Raw genomic sequence first — 18,392 nt, 5'->3', positions numbered from 1 at the left:
GTGGTTGTTTTGCCCTGCTTAGGGAGAACTACCAGGGAAAGATGATATCCAATCAAGCCAAATAATGATACTCACAGCATTGGTGCAGTTCCTGTGTGTGAAGGATTCTGAAAGGCCTCACCAGAGTTCAGTTTTTGACCCCTCCTTCATCTTCAGGAGCACATGACATACGTAAGTGAAGCCACAGCATGAAGCCATTGCAACTTATTTTATCCAGTAAAAGAGAGACTTCAGTCCTTTGCTGTCTTGTATCTATCATGGTAGAAGGCTGCCCACCACCCAAACTGCCAAATCTATGAGACACTTCTCTGAACAACCTTCAGCTCCAAATATGCCCTCTGCAGGATTTGGATGGTTCAATGAAAGATAGGGATTTGGAGTCCAGCACATTGATCTGTCAATCCTCCCTGCTTCCATGCAATTTATTTGTGCTCATGGGCTCCATGTTTAGGGAACGGAGGAGGCTTCAGGTCTCCTCCACTGCAGTGGAGCTGTGCACAGTGCAGCCAGCCCAGCCAGCCCAGTTGAGAGGGATGGCAGGTCTCTGCGGCTGATTCCCCACTCCAAGGAAGCTGTCTCAGCAGCTCCATCACACACCCATTGGAGCTGGTTGGGGGGGGGGTTTGGTCATGCCCCCTCCAGAAAATGCACCCGGTGGATGGTGGGCTCAGTGGGTCAGGTTGGGTTGGGGGGCGTCGTGTGTGACATCATGCACATGTGATGCGCCCCCCCAAATGTTGGGCACAACTTGGTGCACCTGTTTGTGCTTGAAATGCACAAAGGATGACAGAATATTGATGCAGGAGGCACGCTACCTATCTCAAGACAGCTTGCAGAATGAAAACAATATGACGCCCACCATAATTAATGAATAAAACATGGTGATCATAATATGACATGCATCCAGCCCATAAATATTAAAGTCCAAAATAAAATACAGCTAAAACCATCTGCCATCTAATACCAACTCAATATAAAGCCAAGGAAAACAAGAAACTCGGAGCATTACCAAGAGGATTGAAATCTGCATTGAAGTTGGATGCATGGAATAAAAGCCACAGTTTCAGATCTAATACAACCTATTTATTGCACCTTCACCACACGAGCTTGATATGTGCATGTCATCAAGCTCAATTACCATATAATGGCATAAGAACAGCCCTGCTGGATCAGACTAAAGGCCCAACTGTTCCAGCATCCTGTTCTTGCAGTGGTCAAGCAGATATCTGGGAAATCCACAAATGAAACTTGAGTGCAACAACGTTCTCTCCTCTTCTTATTCGCAGCATATGGCATTCAGAGACGTATTACCTTAGACACTAGAGATATAACATAGCCGTCATGGCAAGTAGCTATTGATAGCCTTATCCTATTTTAAAGCCATCTGAATTGATGTCTCTCGCTAGATCCTGCTGGACTGTATCCTTAGTTCAACTATCTGCTGTGTGAAAAAGTACCTCCTTTTGTTTTTCTTGAATACAGTTCGTATAAAATGAAGAACAACTTTAAATCTTGTGAATTCATGCCAACCCCACCCATTTTGTTACTCATTTTATAGCTCCTTTTCCAAATTAGCTGCTGATCACAGCTTTGCTCATTCACTAATATTGTCACTTATGAATTTTTAGGGCTTATTCAGTATTATACCAGAAGCTAGTGAATATTCTTGTAACTGTCATTCGCCAGATGTTTCATCCAGTAGCATTTAACACTGATTTAGATTGATTCAGTACAAATACATTTCCTTTGAAGCACTCCTTGGATTTTTCTTTGCTTTTTAAAAAAAACAACAACAACCACACACACACCTCCCTTTCTTTCTCCCGTCCCCTTTCAATTAATGTGACAAGCAACAACCAGGGTCTTTCATTACTTATACTTGGTAACTGCGGGCAACATTTTAGTAGCATATCCATTAAAGTGAAATGAGGCACAAAGCTCAATTGTAACAATTTTAAATGCGCACCAAAGCGAAAGTAGGCCTTGCTTTGTTTTTAAGGTTATGAATGCTCACCACCCTCTTTATAGAAAATGTTGGAAGTAAAGGTAAATTTTATCCTCCATCAAAGTGCTGCAGTGACAGAGAGAGAAACCATAGAGATTCATTAGAATTCAATGCCGATCTGTTTGCACCTTTCTTGCTCCCTGTAGACAGATGGGTTTTATTCATTGGTACCTTTGCTATAGAACATAATTACTGTAATAATTTTAGCAAAGAATGAAAGATGAATAAAATGATGCACTTACAAGATAAGCAGCTACTCTTACAGCTTTTTAAATCACATTTAAAGTTTGTGGGCACCACAAAGCCTAAAGTGTGAAACATCTTACTTGCTTTCTTTGCAGAGAAGCAGAAATACTATCATTCAGAACTGACTGCACTACACAAGTCCTTCCTCTTGTCTTGCCCCCTTCTGGTCAGGCATGCACAACCAGATAAGTGATTTATATAGGTTTGAGCAAGCCACTCGTCTTACTCTTACACACTCTAGAAAGAAAGAAAAAGCTTTTTAGAAATTAGAAAAAAGTATTCCAGCAATATAAGTTTTGGAACTGTGCTAGCTCAAGGTTTTGAAGGGCTTGGTCAGGATGCCACCCATTTCCATCGCTTATTCACTCACTCTTGGGCAAATTTTGGCCCATGCTTTGGGACCAAATTATGAAATACCTGGATTTGGTTAGACAACCTGAATAGACAAAAGAATGCAGAGCTGGAGACGAGATTCCCCTGATCAGCAGGGCACATAACCACAGAGAGACATGGTGGATAGATCCAGGTGTAGCCTTGAATAGATTGTAAATTATTATTATTGTTACATCTCTACATTTGCCATTTGAGGGTGTACTGTCTGTTAGCAGTGTCATTCTTCAGGCTTAAAATCCTTTTCCAGGGTCTCTAGAAGAAAAATCTCAGGGTGGGTTGATGGGTGTTTCTTATCTCTAAATATGCACATAGATAAATATGTGCACATGTAAGGTTCCGTGCAGTGCACAGCTTACAATGCCCAGATACTGTGTGGATTTCAGAGGAGGGGGGAGAATACAGATAGCCCAAGTTGCCCCCAATCTCCCATATTCCTCCTTGCTCATGTGCCCTAGCCTTCACCACTCATGGGAGAGGGTTCTTCTGCACCTATTCTTTTCCCTCCTGAGATTTCCTTTGCCAGTTAATTTTGGGAGTCAGTAGGGAGCCCTCCTTGTCCTCCGTTTGCTGAAATGTAAACACCTTCTAACAGACATGGCAGGTTTTTGGCCCCTTCCCTCAGCCCTGTTGAGGTCTCCACACTTTACTGCCTCCCTGTTTTCCTGCTGTTGGTTGTTTATATCCATAGCATTACAGTCGCAGCAAGGTACCTTATGTAATTGGATTAGTGGTTCACCAGGCAGCACCACATAGGCCTTATCTTTCAGAAAGCAGCTTTAAGTACAGCAAAACTTATCCAAAACCTGGAGTACCTTCCTTTGCATTGTATTATCATCTCCCTTCTTCCGATTGGGGTTTGGTTTGGGTTGTGTGTGTGTGTGTTTCACAGGATACGCTAAAGTGAAAGGGTGTTATGTGTACAGTGCTACCTTGGGTTACATATGCTTCAGGTTACATACGCTTCAGGTTACAGACTCCGCTAACCCAGAAATAGTACCTCGGGTTAAGAACTTTGCTTCAGGATGAGAACAGAAATCGTGTTCCGGCAGCGCGGCGGCAGCAGGAGGCCCCATTAGCTAAAGTGGTGCTTCAGGTTAAGAACAGTTTCAGGTTAAGAACGGACTTCCGGAACGAATTAAGTTCTTAACCCGAGGTACCACTGTATTAGGTTCTCTTTCAGTTTTTGTAATGTCATAGCAGGAAACTGGATTTCAGTGAATGGAAATATTGTTGCCAAATGTTAACAAACAATTTCCCTCAGTTTGTATGCATTGTTATAGGATCCACTGTCCTTTTTTCTTTTCACTTTTTTATATAAAAAGGCTGCCCCCCGTTTTTCTGTAGAATACACTGAAAAGATTTACAGTTTATAAAACTGGGACAGCCTAGCAGGGGACACTAGGACAGGCCTGTCCACAAGCCATCTTCAGAGGATAATAATATCAGTGATAAAATGACTGCCATGACAATTGCAGAGAAAGGTGAATTGCAGTGTATGTGCAATAAACTACATATATATATATATATATATATATATATATATATATATATATATGAGAGAGAGAAAGTGCTTTCGAGTGTTCAGTACTCATTTTCATTAAATTCAGCAAGAAACACCTCCACTAAAACCCAGTAATTTGGCTTTTGTACACACGACCAAATTAACATAGGAAGAAATGGCATAACTAAAAGATTTGTTTTAAATATCTGCTAGCAGTGATGCACTTTCCTAACATTTCAGTAGAAGTTAGAAGCAAAATACTGTTAAAAAACATTTCTTGCTGTTAGAGGGTCAGGTATTTTATCAGAACCCTCCCATGGATTTTGAACCATTTTCTGGTTGCCTGTTAATTGCAGCTGAATGTTACCAAGATCCCTCCATCCCCAGGCAGTCCTTGTACAGTATGCCTTAGCAACTTTAAAATAGAAAGAAATGTGGTAAGTGAACATGCTTTCTGGGATGCAGATGATGTTATGGGAAAAGCTTCAGCTGGAGGATTTCTGCTTCTTGTGCAACTGTTAAAGGCACATATGTGGTGCAAAAATAAAATACACCCTATATGAATGCCATTAAATGTTATTACAGAGTAAATCAAGTAACATGCATTTATTTACATGGTATTAACTCTTATTGATTCCTACTGTACTTCAGCAAAAAACCAACAACACAAAACTTTACTTGTTGAGTCACAGGAAGGAGCAGCTATTAGTACCCTTATCAGCATCTTCCCTCACTGGTAAATTAGTAAGATCTTGTGGCACTGAGATGAAAAAAAAACTTTTAATCCAAGCTGCTGCCTTAAAAAGCAGGAAAGAGGTACATTATGAATGGATAAATGACTGTTAAATATAATCTCTGCCTGTCTTGCATGGTTCAATCAGTAGAATGGAAATGCAATGCATAAATGCAAAGCATTATAATAAGGCATGTTGGTAATCGTTACAATTATATTTAGAAGTATGTAGTTGTATGCTTTGTATTTATTGTACACTGTATGTAGATGTCTCCTGTAAGCATGCAGTTGTGGGCCCAGGCGCAGTAAGCCCCAGGTCGCTGAGGAGGGGGAGGGGTGTGAGAAGCAGAAATGAAGACTTCACAACGTCTTGAGATCAAAATGGCCAAAACTTTTATTGATTACAGATGTCAGCAGTAGCGGACCTTGGAGTCTCAATTTCATTGGTTCCCTGTGTGATGCCAAAATCCAGCACCCCCTGCCTCTCACCTTCCGTTGGATGTCATAGGCGTGGTGCCCCCTGCAGCACCCCACACTGCACCCAGTGTGACTGCACCAGTAGAGCTCCCCTCAATCCATCTTTGGTGTCAGTAGGCTTTGGTATAGGCATTGGGTATGCACCCTGAATCAGCCCATTTGCTGATTGATTGTTCCTTCAGGGTCAGTCTTGGGGATAAGGATCACTCTATGATATGGATCAATTCCAGGCAATACTTCCAGGATGCCATTTGGGAAGTTCTGTCGCCCATTAGCCCCCATGTGGACATTTGGACAGAATCCTTCCCCTGGACCCTTTTACCAGGGCAGGATGCAACACAATGCCTTTTTCTGCCACTTGAGTTTGGCCTCTCACTGGCTCTCTGCCAGTGCACTAACATCTGCAACCAATCATGTAGGCCCCAGTCCATCAGCCAAGCCTCGTTGCCCAATGGGCACAGATGCACTCCGTCAGGCCTAAACAGTTCAACCTTATCAAATGAGAGGCCAGGGTGCCAAATCACCTGGCTCCCTGGCTGTGCCCACCGCATGCAGCATTGCCTTGTTCATCTTCTTCCACATGCTGTTTATACATGCAGGCTCCAAAGCACCCCACCCTTGCTGCCGTTCCAACAACTCCAACCACAAGATGGACATCTGAGGCTGTTCTGTGTGCAAGGCCTCTAGGTCTGTGGCTGCTGTTAAGGTGAGGTTGAGACCCTTCCTGCCAACTAGGTTGTTCTCTCCCAGCTGAATCACCAAGGCATCTGGCAGCCCATGCACTGTGAAGCAAGATGTAAGCCATGGCATCAGGTCATCCCAATGCATGTCCCTCCAGCCCAACCATATAATATGGCTCCTGTCATACAAGCTGAGCTGCTGACCCCACAAAGTAGATATAGTGTGCAGCTGGGCCCAGTGCATGATGATGTGGTTGCAGATCCATACCTTCTTACGACCGGCACCTGAGGGGGAAAAAACCATCAACATGAAAGAGTGAGAACAGAGGTTCTGGTGTAAACATTATAGACAGATGAGTGCCACCGACTCAAGGGTTTTATGCTGTCTGAGGAAAAATGAAAGCCCCTATGTGGAAGAAATGAGAAGCATCTTCTAAAAGGTTTAACCCACAAGCAAAGATGGCCTTTCTTAGTACTGTCATGAATTGACCACTGGAAAGTCAACAACCATTGGCATGCACTAGGAACAAGCCAACGGTGACAGGCCTTGTGGCCGGGTACTTTTTAATGTCCACCACCAGGCAAGGTGGTGGCAGGTCTTTGGCTAGATCGTACTCCCTTTACATAGCTGGTTAGTTATTGAGGTGCACACCCAAACTCTAAGGGAAGAGCGAGAGAAGTGATTGTCTCCTCTGGCATGAGCCCCTTAGCAGCTGTTGTTGCGAGGGGTCTGGCGGTGCACTCCCTGATGTGTAGAGCACTGAAAAATGCCAGGGAGGAGGCTGCTCAGTAAAGTCTGCTCTTGTACTTACACCAACAAATGGTGCCCAGTGTCCAAACATCCCTGAGGAGAGTATACATAATTGGTTTTCTGGTGTCTGTGGCCGGGGGGTGGGGGGTGGGGGTGAAATGTGGAAATCATTGTACAGATCAGGCAGGCACAAGCATTTATGGTAGAAAGTGATTGCGGCCGCATGCAAGGCAATGATCTTGATAGCCAGACCCTTTTCCTTAAAGGAGAGAAGGCATTGCAAAACATTCTCTTCCCCGGTGTGTGTGTGTGTTCGTTCAATACATGCATGCTTGCAAGTAGGACTGTAGCCTACATTCACATTTTTTAATGTTCTTAATTTTTAATTTTCAATCAGCTGCAAGAATCTTCCTCTCATTCTTTTCATCCCCAGAGGTCCATGAAAAATAAACTTGTTGCAGTACTGGCTTTCACCTTTCCCTTGGGCATTTTATATTGTGTTTCAGAAAAACATGAACCATGGATTTTTTTTAATGTTTGTTTTTTAAATATGAAACTATATGGACAGTATTATTGGTGCATTTCCTGAAATGTGTCCAGAATTCAAACCTGGAGGCTATGGAAGTGTTGGTGTGAAATTGGCCCTAGACAGTTAATAAATTCTGAGCAGAAATGCATAAATCAGCAGCGGGTATTTTTCAAACTTCTATTTTATTTTAAAGAGGGTGCATGCAAGGGAAAAAATATCTTTGGAGAATTGTTTTATATCATTTCAGAAAACAGAGGGGGAAAAGCTAGCAACAGTGCTGGTTAGCAGATTGTCATTTTTGGGTTTGATGTCCCTGGGTTTAATTGTCTTTCCTGTGAACAATGGCAGGAGCTCTCTAGTGTGCCATGTGAGCATGATAAAAGGGGGCTGTTCTTGCATAGCAATGCCTTTTTTTATTATTAGCGTAAAAAATTAGCAAGCTGGAAGTCGTTAGAAGGAGTTCCACTGGCATTAATTGTAATGCAGCCGGAATATGTTTGCAGACCAGTGCGGCAAGACAATAGCAGCAGGGGGAAAAAGCAATATTAATAGCCTTTTACTTGTTGTATCATTTTAGCAACCCCTTAATAAGGTGTCTGCTGTCAACTGGAATTTATTAAAATAAAAAAAAGACATGGTAATTGATGTATTGCAGTAAGTATGGATGAGGGCTCAACTTGATTAATGTATGAATTGGCTTTTTAAGGCATTTTAAAAAGCCTTCTTAACTGGGTCTTGAGAGATGGCACAAGCCCACTGTAAACTACCTCGCTGCAATTGGAAAACAGCCTGACAGCTGCTGATGTCTCCTGTGGTTTTGCTTCTTTTTCTTTCTTTCCTTTTTTTGTTTTTTGATCAGAGAAAGTGAGGTAATACAGTCCTTGTCAATAATTGCAGTGCTTAAAAATCTTATAAAGGGATTTCTATTCTTCCCTCCAGAGAAAATTTTTCAAAGGTTAAATTAGTTTTACTTGTGTATGCTTCAAGTATCTGTGGTTTCTAGAAGGATCAAGTTTTATTTTAAATCAGCTGCTAGTTTGCAAGTTGTGTTGAATTTAGCACCTTGCAGTGTTCACAGTATAAGCCTAATACTCTTTTACAAAAAAAGCAGCACATTTTTAGATATAATTATTTTCATGTATGGTATTTTGCCAATATCTCTCCCCTTTTCTTCTTTTATTCAGTTCAATGGTCACAAACTCTTTAATCAAACTACAGAACATCCTACTGAAATAGCCTTGTGCTGTAAGATTTAAATGATAATTTTATATGAAACTTCATTAGGCACAGAAAAACCCACCTTCAAAAGTGCAGTCTGCTAGGGGGCTATTGGCATTAGCAAAAGGCAATTAGCTGAAAAGACATCTCTGAGAACTAGCATATGCTAGTTACTCTTTTCATGTGTGAACAAACAGTTGGGAAGTTATCCAGAGCTGGGTCAAGAGTGACAAGTCCCAATCCCTGGTGTAAGGGGTTAGAACTAATAAAAATAACAGCCTAAAAATAGGAGGCCGTAAACTAAAAATATGCTTCTCAGTATGCTTGAGGCTGTATCTTTCTCACCTTGATTCTTCAGCCACTGTCAAACCTCTGAGAGTTAGCCTATTGTGTAGATGGATCAGCAACATCAAACCTACATCTGTGCATATCTTGTACCCAGGTGTTTGAGCTTGTAGCTGCCAGTCAGTTGGTGGGCAATATGTTGCAGAGAATACATGCAGATGTTATACAGAACAGTGGTTCAATCACTTTGAGTAAACTGCATTGCTTCTTACTGTTACCATGGGATAGCAGGATAATTATTTGTGAATTAAAGAAAGAGGTTTTTGGCAACCCAATCTCCATGCTTTGAAGACTGCAGTACTTGGACTGAAGCCTACGTGCATGCCCATTACTTGGTTTCGTTACAGTTGATTTGATGAAAGTCAGCTTAATGTGGACCTCATTCAGGAAAGGGCTGTGCCTTATTGGTAGAGCATAGGCATTGCATTCAAAAGGTTAAACTTTCAATTCCTGACATTCCCAGTTGGGTTTGGAGAGACACCTTTCTGAAACCCGAAAGGGCTACTCCATGTTAGTGTTGACAGTACTGATTTAGATGGACAAATAGTCTGACTCAGTAGAAGGCAGCTTGCAGTGTTCCTAATGGATCAAAGGCAGGACGTCTGAACCCTTCTAAAATATTAGTGGCTAATTACATGTTACACAAGAGAACATGGAATGGAGGGATGGTGCTCCCCCCCCCAAAAGCTAAAAGTATGGCAGTTTTGAGTAGAGAAACAATCAGTACCCTACTAAATAAATAAATCAGTACCCTAATAAATAAAAATTATTATTATTATTATTATTATTATTATTATTATTATTATTACTTTTCCACTCAAATAATTCACTTGCTGAAGCTCTTTATTTTAAAAGAAACAAACTATTTCCCCCTTTCTAACATCTACTTTTCTTTATATCTGGTGGCACAGAATGAATTGTTACTATACCCCAGGTGTGGGAACCCTTTGAACCACCAGATGTTGCTGAACTACAACTCCCATCTGCCCAAGCAAGCATGGCCAGGGGCCAAGGATGATGTGAGTTATAGTTCAGCAATTTCTAGAGCACTAAGGTTTCCCCACACCTACTGTAGCTGCTTGTGCCTTGGTCATGCAGAAGATCTCCCCCATGTTTGACTTGGAGATTCCCACCAAATAATCATTATAGGTTCATGGTAAAAATTATAGACCTTTGTATGAAGGACAACAGAGGACGAGATGGTTAGACAGTGTTCTCGAAGCTACCAGCATGAGTCTGACCAAACTGCGGGAGGCAGTGGAAGACAGGAGTGCCTGGCGTGCTCTGGTCCATGGGGTCACGAAGAGTCGGACACAACTGAACGACTAAACAACAACATGAAGCACAAATACCACATGAAAGCATTTCCGGTAGAACATTATGTAGAAACATTACGTGGAAAGTGCAATGTTTTAATCTTTTTTTGTCTTATTCTTCTAATTGTACCGTTTTAGAATTTTCCGGTTTATTTATAAAATTTGTATAGCACCTGTCAGAGCTGGCTCCGGGTCCCAGCTCACCAAGGACCAACGCTAGCCGATCGTACAGTAACAAAGTCTTTATTGAAGAATAGTCTCCATTTACAAGTCTTAGCGTCCCAGCCCTACGTCTGGACTTTAGACCGGCGAAGCTCTGTCTGGATCTCCGCCCCCTGTGCACCAGTTTAATACTCTAATCTTACTCCACCTCTTCCTTCTCTCTCTCTTCCTCTGGGTCTTACTACCCCCCGGGGTCTCATTCCTCCTGGACTCTTCCGACGCAGAGCTTGACCCCTCTGACTCCTCCCCCTCTCTTCGGCGGGCTTTAGGACCTGGCTCCCTACCCGGGCTGCCCACCTTGCCGCCCTCCTGTACATTTGAACTTGGCGCGCGCGCGCGTTTTACTTTCCGGATGACCGTTTCCTCGCTCCCTGACGAGGGTGTGGTCAGTCCTGCCTCACGTTCTCCCTCTGCCTGCGCGCTCCCTGATCCCGATGCCTTGGACTCCTCCCCCCTACTGCACTCTGGGGGAGACGCTGGCCCGGATTTCCAGCTGCTACTCCCTGAGTCCCCTCCTTCCCGAGGTGTCCCCCTGGGCTCTCCCCTTGCCCTGACCATGGGGGCCCCTTTCTGTGAATCCTCCGAGTCACTGGAGAGACTCGGAGACCTCGGACTACTGTCGCCGCTGACATTTCCTTCCGACTCCTCCCCCTCGCTCTCCGTTTCTTCCCTCTCCTGTGACTCTGCTCCTGAACCCCTGACATCCATCCCCCCCTCGAAGCCCCCCCTTCCCCCCTCCCCTTCCTCCGGCGGGGGTGCTGGGTGCTCCGTCGTTGTGGGGGTGAATGGTGGATACAGTTCGTCCCCCGTGGCGTGCATCCAGTTAGAGAAATCCGGCTCGTCCTCCATGTCTTCGCCGACCTCGTTCTCCTCTGCTTCCATCTCCGTGCCGCCATGCTCGAACCCAACGTCCTCCCCCATCACGTCCATGTCCCTCTCACCCTCGTTCCCCTCTGGGTCCGTTGCCTGCCAAGGGCCCCTCAGCCACCTCTCCTCTCCTCGATTGTCCCACCAAAAGGAGCGGTCTGAGGCAAACCCCGAGGGCGAGCCCTCCGGTGAACGTGTTTCTAATGCTGGTTCTTCGTCCGAGGTGAATCCCTGGAACGTGCTGGTAGAAAGCGTGGGTGTGAAAAGCCAGTCGTCGAAATACTCGGCTGGCATGGGCCTGTGTGGGAACAAGGCATGAAACTCCTCTTTGAGGAGAGGCTCGTCCAGGGCATAGTCCGGCACCCAACTGTTGGCGCTGGCCGGGGTACCTTCCCTTGCGAGAAAATATTCGACTCCCTCTTCCCCCCATCTCGAGTCCAAAATCTCTGTGACCTGGTTGATGGGTTCCCGTCTTGGCGACTCCCTCCTTGGGGGGATCTCCTTATACTGGTCTGGTGCCGTGCCCTGCGCCTGAAATCGGTGAGGTGCTTTGTAGGGCGTGAGCACCGACCTATGGAATACTGGGTGCATTCTGGATCCTTCCGGAAGTGTCAACCGGAAGGCCACCGGATTGATCTGTGCCTCAACTAGGTAAGGTCCTAGCTGCTTATGTCCGAGTTTCTTCTTAGCTAAGGATCTTGTCGGCACTGCGTGGGCCGCTAACCACACCCAGTCTCCCACCTGTATGTCTTCACCAACCCTCCTGTGCTTGTCAGCCTGCAGTTTGTATGCGTGCTTTGCCAGCTCTAACTGCCTCCTAAGCTGCTCGTGGACTTCCTGCAATTCCGCCGCCAAGACTTCCGCTGCCTGTGGCTCCCCCTCCCCCAGTCTCTCTAATCCCGGGAAGGTTCTGGGATGCCTCCCGTTGTTGGCGAAGAACGGCGTCACCCCTGTGGACACGTGCTTCGTGTTGTTGTAAGCGAACTCAGCGAGCGGCAGGTAGTCCACCCATGTCGTCGGCTGTTGATTTGCATAGCATCTCAGGTACTGCTGCATGACGGCGTTGACGCGTTCCGCTTGTCCGGTGGTCTGCGGGTGTCTCGCCGACGCTAGGTTGATCTTGACATTCAGGAAACCCATCAGCTTCTGCCAGAAGCTCGAAATGAACTGGCGCCCCCTGTCGGACAAAATAGACCGTGGCAGTCCATGCACTCTGAAGACGTGGTCTATGAACAGCTTGGCGGTCTGTTCTGCCGTGGCCACCTTCGCGCACGGAATGAAGTGGGCCATTTTAGTGAACATGTCCACCACCACTAGCACTGCCGTTTTACCCCTTGAGCTGGGTAAATCCGTGACAAAGTCCAGGGCCACCCTCTCCCACGGTTCGCTCGGAGTCTGCAGCGGTTCGAGCAGTCCCGCCGGAGGTTTGTGCACTGATTTGGCCCTTTGGCAGGTGTCGCACCTCGAGACGTACTCCGCGACTTCCCCCCGCATCTTGGGCCACCAAAAATCCCTGGCAACAAGGTCTGCCGTCTTCTCCTTGCCAAAGTGCCCTGCGGTGGGTGCGTCGTGTAACTGCTGCAGTACCTTCGCCCGGAGGTCGTCTCCCGGTACATAGAGAGCTCCTCTGCGGATGAGCAATCCGTCTCGTACTTGGAACTCGTCGTCCTTCACCGTGCCCTTGTGCACCTCCTCCATCTTGGCTTGTGCAAAGGGGTCCCCCTGCAGTGCTCGACGGACCGCCTCCAAGTCCACGGTTGCTGCAGCGCACGCCCACGCTTTCGGAGCGAAAATGTGCTTGGCCGCTGCTGGTGCCGCCTCTTCAAGGTATTGCGGCTTCCTGGACAGTGCATCCGCCATGATGTTGTTGTCGCCTGGGATGTATTCTATCCTGAAGTCGAAATCCGCGAAAAATTCCGCCCATCTGATGTGCCGCTGGTTTAGGAATCTTGCCGTGCGCCAGTACTCCAGGTTCTTATGATCCGTGCGAACCTGCACGGTGTGCTTGGCCCCGACGAGGAAGTGCCGCCACGCCTTGAATGCTGCATGAATGGCCAGCAACTCCCTGTCCCAGATGGTGTAGTTTTGCTCCGACTTGCTGAGCTTCCTAGAGTAGAAGGCACACGGTCTCCAGTCTCCATGCGGGTCCTCTTGCAACAGTACGGCGCCCACGGCTCTGTCTGAGGCGTCTGTTTCAACCCTCAGCGGTTTGCTGGGATTCACATGCAGTAGCTGCCCTTCGGACGAGAAGAGACGCTTAAGGTTCTGAAAGGACTGCTCCGCTTGCTCCGTCCAGATGAACTTCTTCTTCTTAGAGCTGAGCGTGTCCGTAATGGCCGCCGTCTGCATCGCGAACCCCTTGATGAACTTGCGGTAAAAGTTGGCGAACCCCACAAACCGCTGGACCTCCTTCCGATTGCGCGGGCTCTTCCAGTCCAACACTGCGCGAACCTTGGCGCTGTCCATGGCAAGCCCCTTGTCCGACAGCTTGTAGCCCAGGAAATCCACCTCCTTCCTGTCGAACTGGCACTTCTCCAGCTTGGCATACAGTCGATGCTCCTGCAGTCTCTGCAGAACTTCCTTGACGTCTCTCTCGTGGGTCTCCTCAGATTCTGAGAATATCAGGATGTCGTCCAAGAAGCAGACGCATGTCTTGTAGAGGAGACCCGCCAGGACGTGATGCATGAAAGCTTGAAAACAGTGGGCGCCATTTTGTAAACCGAAGGGCATAACTCTGTATTCATATGTGCCCAGGGGCGTGAACATGGCAGTCTTCCACTCGTCTCCTTCCCGTATGCGAATCAGGTTGTACGCCCCTCGCAGATCCAACTTTGTAAAAACGCGTCCTTTCCTCGCCGTCGCCAGCAGGTCATCTATCTTGGGCATGGGAAAGGCCGCGGGCTTGGTCTTTGAATTTAAGAGCCTGAAGTCTACCACAAGTCTTTTTTGGGGCGTGTCCCTTTTCTTCACAAAGAATACAGGACTGCCCCCCGCTGCCTTCGACTCCCGGATGAAACCGCGCTTCAAGTTGAGGTCTATGAACTCCTTGAGCTCCTGCAGCTCGTCCTCAGACATGGAATACAGTTTCCCGGCTGGCAGCGTCGCTCCTGGCAGGAGGTCAATCTTGCAGTCATAGGGCCTGTGGGGAGGCAGCTTGTCCGCTTCCTTCTCGCAGAAAACCTCCAAAAACGCTGCGTACTTGCGCGGCACTGCTTGCAGCGTGCCTAATTGTAGCTGCGGGTCGTCCCCTCCTTCTTCCGGGCTAGGAAGGACGCAATGTTCCGCGCAATAGGAGGAGCCGAAGGTCAGTTGGCGCTGATACCACGCCAATGCTGGGCTGTGCCTGTGTAGCCAACTCATGCCCAGGACTACAGGCGTGTCCGACAGGTGGGTGACGTTAAAGCTGATGACTTCTCGGTGATTTCCAATCCGCATCACCATTGGTTGCGTTTGTTTCACCACCTGCCCCCCTAACAAGTCTCTGCCATCCACCGTGACAACGTTCAGGGGCAGTGTGGCTGGTAGCAGTGGTATATTGTGCTGCTGAATGAATTCCAGTCCTATAAAGTCAGCGTTGCTGCCGGAGTCAATGGTGATCGGCACCTCCACAGTGCGTCCATTGGGCAGTTGGAGAGACGCTGTAAGCTGCACCACTGGTTTGGGTGGGAGGGGGTCTGTGGGTTGCAAAAGTGCTGGGGATTGTTTCATTGACTTGTCTGGCTGGACCCCAGTGCCTCTTCCTCCAGCCAGACTCCGTCGTTTAACTGTTGCTGCGTTTTCAATTGAGCTGCTTCAGCGACTGTTGCCGAGGCTGCAGTGTGCTTGTGGAGCCTCTGGGGACACTCTTTCGCCATGTGTTGAGCACTGTCGCAGATGTAGCACTTCCTGTTCCCTCTAGGAGGCTTCGTTTTGGCTGCTCCCGGCGTTAGGGCTCTGTTAGCTGACTGAGCCCTGGCACCACCTATCTCCATCGGCTCTTCTCCCCCTCCCTGCGAGGGTGTGGAGTGCGCACGCGCTGCTTCTCTGGGAAAGAAGGGAGGTGCTCTGGCTGGTGCCCTTCCCCAACGTCCTTCTTCCCTGTTCCAAGGACGTTCTTCCAGATGCACCCCGATCTCCAGAGCCCTCTGGACTACCTGCTGGGTGCTCTTTGGTCTCTCCCCTCTTCCAATCTCCGCTTTTACATCTGCATTCAACCCCTCCCAAAAGAGGTCTCTGACTGGCGCAGAATCTTTTTCCCACCCCAGGGCATGAACCAGTCCGAAAAATCGAGTATGGTACTGCCGCACGCTGGCTTTGCCTTGTTTAAGTCCATGTATGTCCCTCCTGGCAATATCGACGTCTACCTTTGATAAAAAGCATGAGTCCATTGCTTTAATAAAAGCCTTCGCATCTTGGAGCGCTGGATCATTGTCCCTCCATAGATTCCGCAGCCACGTTTTGGCTTCCCCATGCAAATGGGACAGGATAAACCCCACTCTCTCTCTCTCATCTCTAAAGTCTTTGTCAAGGAGATCCAGCGCAAACAGCAGGTCTGCTCTGAAGTTGGGGTACTGCTGCAAACTCCCGTCGAAATGCGATACAAGGCTGCCTCCCCTCCTCCCCAAGCCAATGCCTTCTGCCTTGGATCCCGTTTGCCCCTGTTTAGAAAGCACGTCCAACCTGGCCTGGAGATCCCGGCAGGAGGTAACCATTTCCTCCTCTCTCTTCCTGGATGCAATTACCTCCGTGCTGAGGTGCGTCACCGCTTCTTGCAGGGCTTTTATCTGCTCTTCCGTCGTCATCTTGCCTGAGTTTTGTGAGCTCTGTAAGCACCCCTCCTCTGTCCTCGCTGCGTCGACTCACGTGGCGAGGTTCTTGGTGCCAAAACTCTCAAATTGGAGACAGAGCTTACTGTCAGAGCTGGCTCCGGGTCCCAGCTCACCAAGGACCAACGCTAGCCGATCGTACAGTAACAAAGTCTTTATTGAAGAATAGTCTCCATTTACAAGTCTTAGCGTCCCAGCCCTACGTCTGGACTTTAGACCGGCGAAGCTCTGTCTGGATCTCCGCCCCCTGTGCACCAGTTTAATACTCTAATCTTACTCCACCTCTTCCTTCTCTCTCTCTTCCTCTGGGTCTTACTACCCCCCGGGGTCTCATTCCTCCTGGACTCTTCCGACGCAGAGCTTGACCCCTCTGACTCCTCCCCCTCTCTTCGGCGGGCTTTAGGACCTGGCTCCCTACCCGGGCTGCCCACCTTGCCGCCCTCCTGTACATTTGAACTTGGCGCGCGCGCGCGTTTTACTTTCCGGATGACCGTTTCCTCGCTCCCTGACGAGGGTGTGGTCAGTCCTGCCTCACGTTCTCCCTCTGCCTGCGCGCTCCCTGATCCCGATGCCTTGGACTCCTCCCCCCTACTGCACTCTGGGGGAGACGCTGGCCCGGATTTCCAGCTGCTACTCCCTGAGTCCCCTCCTTCCCGAGGTGTCCCCCTGGGCTCTCCCCTTGCCCTGACCATGGGGGCCCCTTTCTGTGAATCCTCCGAGTCACTGGAGAGACTCGGAGACCTCGGACTACTGTCGCCGCTGACATTTCCTTCCGACTCCTCCCCCTCGCTCTCCGTTTCTTCCCTCTCCTGTGACTCTGCTCCTGAACCCCTGACAGCACCCTTCATCCGAAGATTGCAGGGCAGTTCACAACATAAAAAGACAAAATGAGAAAACAAAATACATACTAAAACAAAAAGAAACCAGTGACTCCCTTCCCACAAACATATTTAAAAGGCCATCGCATGTTAGTCAGCTAAAGACCTAATTCTGAAGAAACTTTTTCATATGGCACCGAAATATATGTAATGATTAGCCACCTCAACCTCAAGAGACAGCAAAAGATCCAGAAGTAACCCCAATCTGCACACCCACTCCTTCAGAGGGAGAGTAACCCCCCTCAAGAACAAGGCCACCTCCCATCCATCTGGTCTAGGGAATCACCTACTAACAGTGCCTCAGTCTTATCTGGATTGAGTTTCAGTTTGTTGGCTCTCATCCTGTGCATTAGTGAGGCAAAGCAACGGTCCAGCACAGCCATTGCTACGCCTGCCCAGGTAGAATCATAGAATCATAGAATCATAGAATCATAGAGTTGGAAGAGACCACAAGGGTCATCGAGTCCAACCCCCTGCCAAGCAGGAAACACCATCAGAGCACTCCTGACATATGGTTGTCAAGCCTCTGCTTAAAGACCTCCAAAGAAGGAGACTCCACCACACTCCTTGGCAGCAAATTCCACTGTCGAACAGCTCTTACTGTCAGGAAGTTCTTCCTAATGTTTAGGTGGAATCTTCTTTCTTGTAGTTTGTATCCATTGCTCCGTGTCCGCTTCTCTGGAGCAGCAGAAAACAACCTTTCTCCCTCCTCTATGTGACATCCTTTTATATATTTGAACATGGCTATCATATCACCCCTTAACCTCCTCTTCTCCAGGCTAAACATGCCCAGCTCCCTTAGCCGATCCTCATAAGGCATTGTTTCCAGGCCTTTGACCATTTTGGTTGCCCTCCTCTGTACACGTTCTAGTTTGTCAGTGTCCTTCTTGAACTGTGGTGCCCAGAACTGGACACAGTACTCCAGGTGAGGTCTGACCAGAGCAGAATACAGTGGCACTATAACTTCCCTTGATCTAGATGCTATACTCCTATTGATGCAGCCCAGAATTGCATTGGCTTTTTTAGCTGCCGCGTCACACTGTTGGCTCATGTTAAGTTTGTGGTCAACCAAGACTCCTAGATCCTTTTCACATGTACTGCTCTCAAGCCAGGTGTCACCCATCTTGTATTTGTACCTCTCATTTTTTTTGCCCAAGTGCAATACTTTACATTTCTCCCTGTTAAAATTCATCTTGTTTGTTTTGGCCCAGTTCTCTAATCTGTCAAGGTCGTTTTGAAGTGTGATCCTGTCTTCTGGGGTGTTAGCCACCCCTCCCAGTTTGGTGTCATCTGCAAATTTGATCAGGATGCCCTTGAGTCCATCATCCAAGTCGTTGATAAAGATGTTGAATAAGACCGGGCCCAAGACAGAACCCTGTGGCACCCCACTAGTCACTCTTCTCCAGGATGAAGAGGAACCATTGAT

At 47.6% G+C, this 18,392-nt stretch overlaps 1 protein-coding gene across 25 annotated transcripts in view; it reads left to right on the top strand.

Annotated features, from left to right (window-relative positions):
- Positions 1 to 18,392, top strand: part of ESRRG (estrogen related receptor gamma) — a 545,323-nt gene that overhangs the window by 226,465 nt on the left and 300,466 nt on the right. Inside the window, exon 4 of one of the 25 annotated variants that reach the window (XM_083433326.1) lies at positions 2,347 to 2,453. The exons of the other annotated variants lie outside the window; for them this stretch is intronic. Within the exon in view, the coding sequence (XP_083289452.1) occupies positions 2,425 to 2,453 (29 nt within the window). The 5' untranslated portion in view covers positions 2,347 to 2,424. The remainder of the gene's footprint in view (positions 1 to 2,346; positions 2,454 to 18,392) is intronic. 25 annotated transcript variants of the gene reach the window in all.

This window comes from Podarcis tiliguerta (genome assembly GCF_965153285.1).
Source record: "Podarcis tiliguerta genome assembly, chromosome: 3".
In the NCBI taxonomy this organism is placed as follows: domain Eukaryota; kingdom Metazoa; phylum Chordata; class Lepidosauria; order Squamata; family Lacertidae; genus Podarcis; species Podarcis tiliguerta.
The sequence above is the reverse complement of the archived record's forward strand: the minus strand, read 5'-3'. Positions and strand labels throughout refer to the sequence as shown.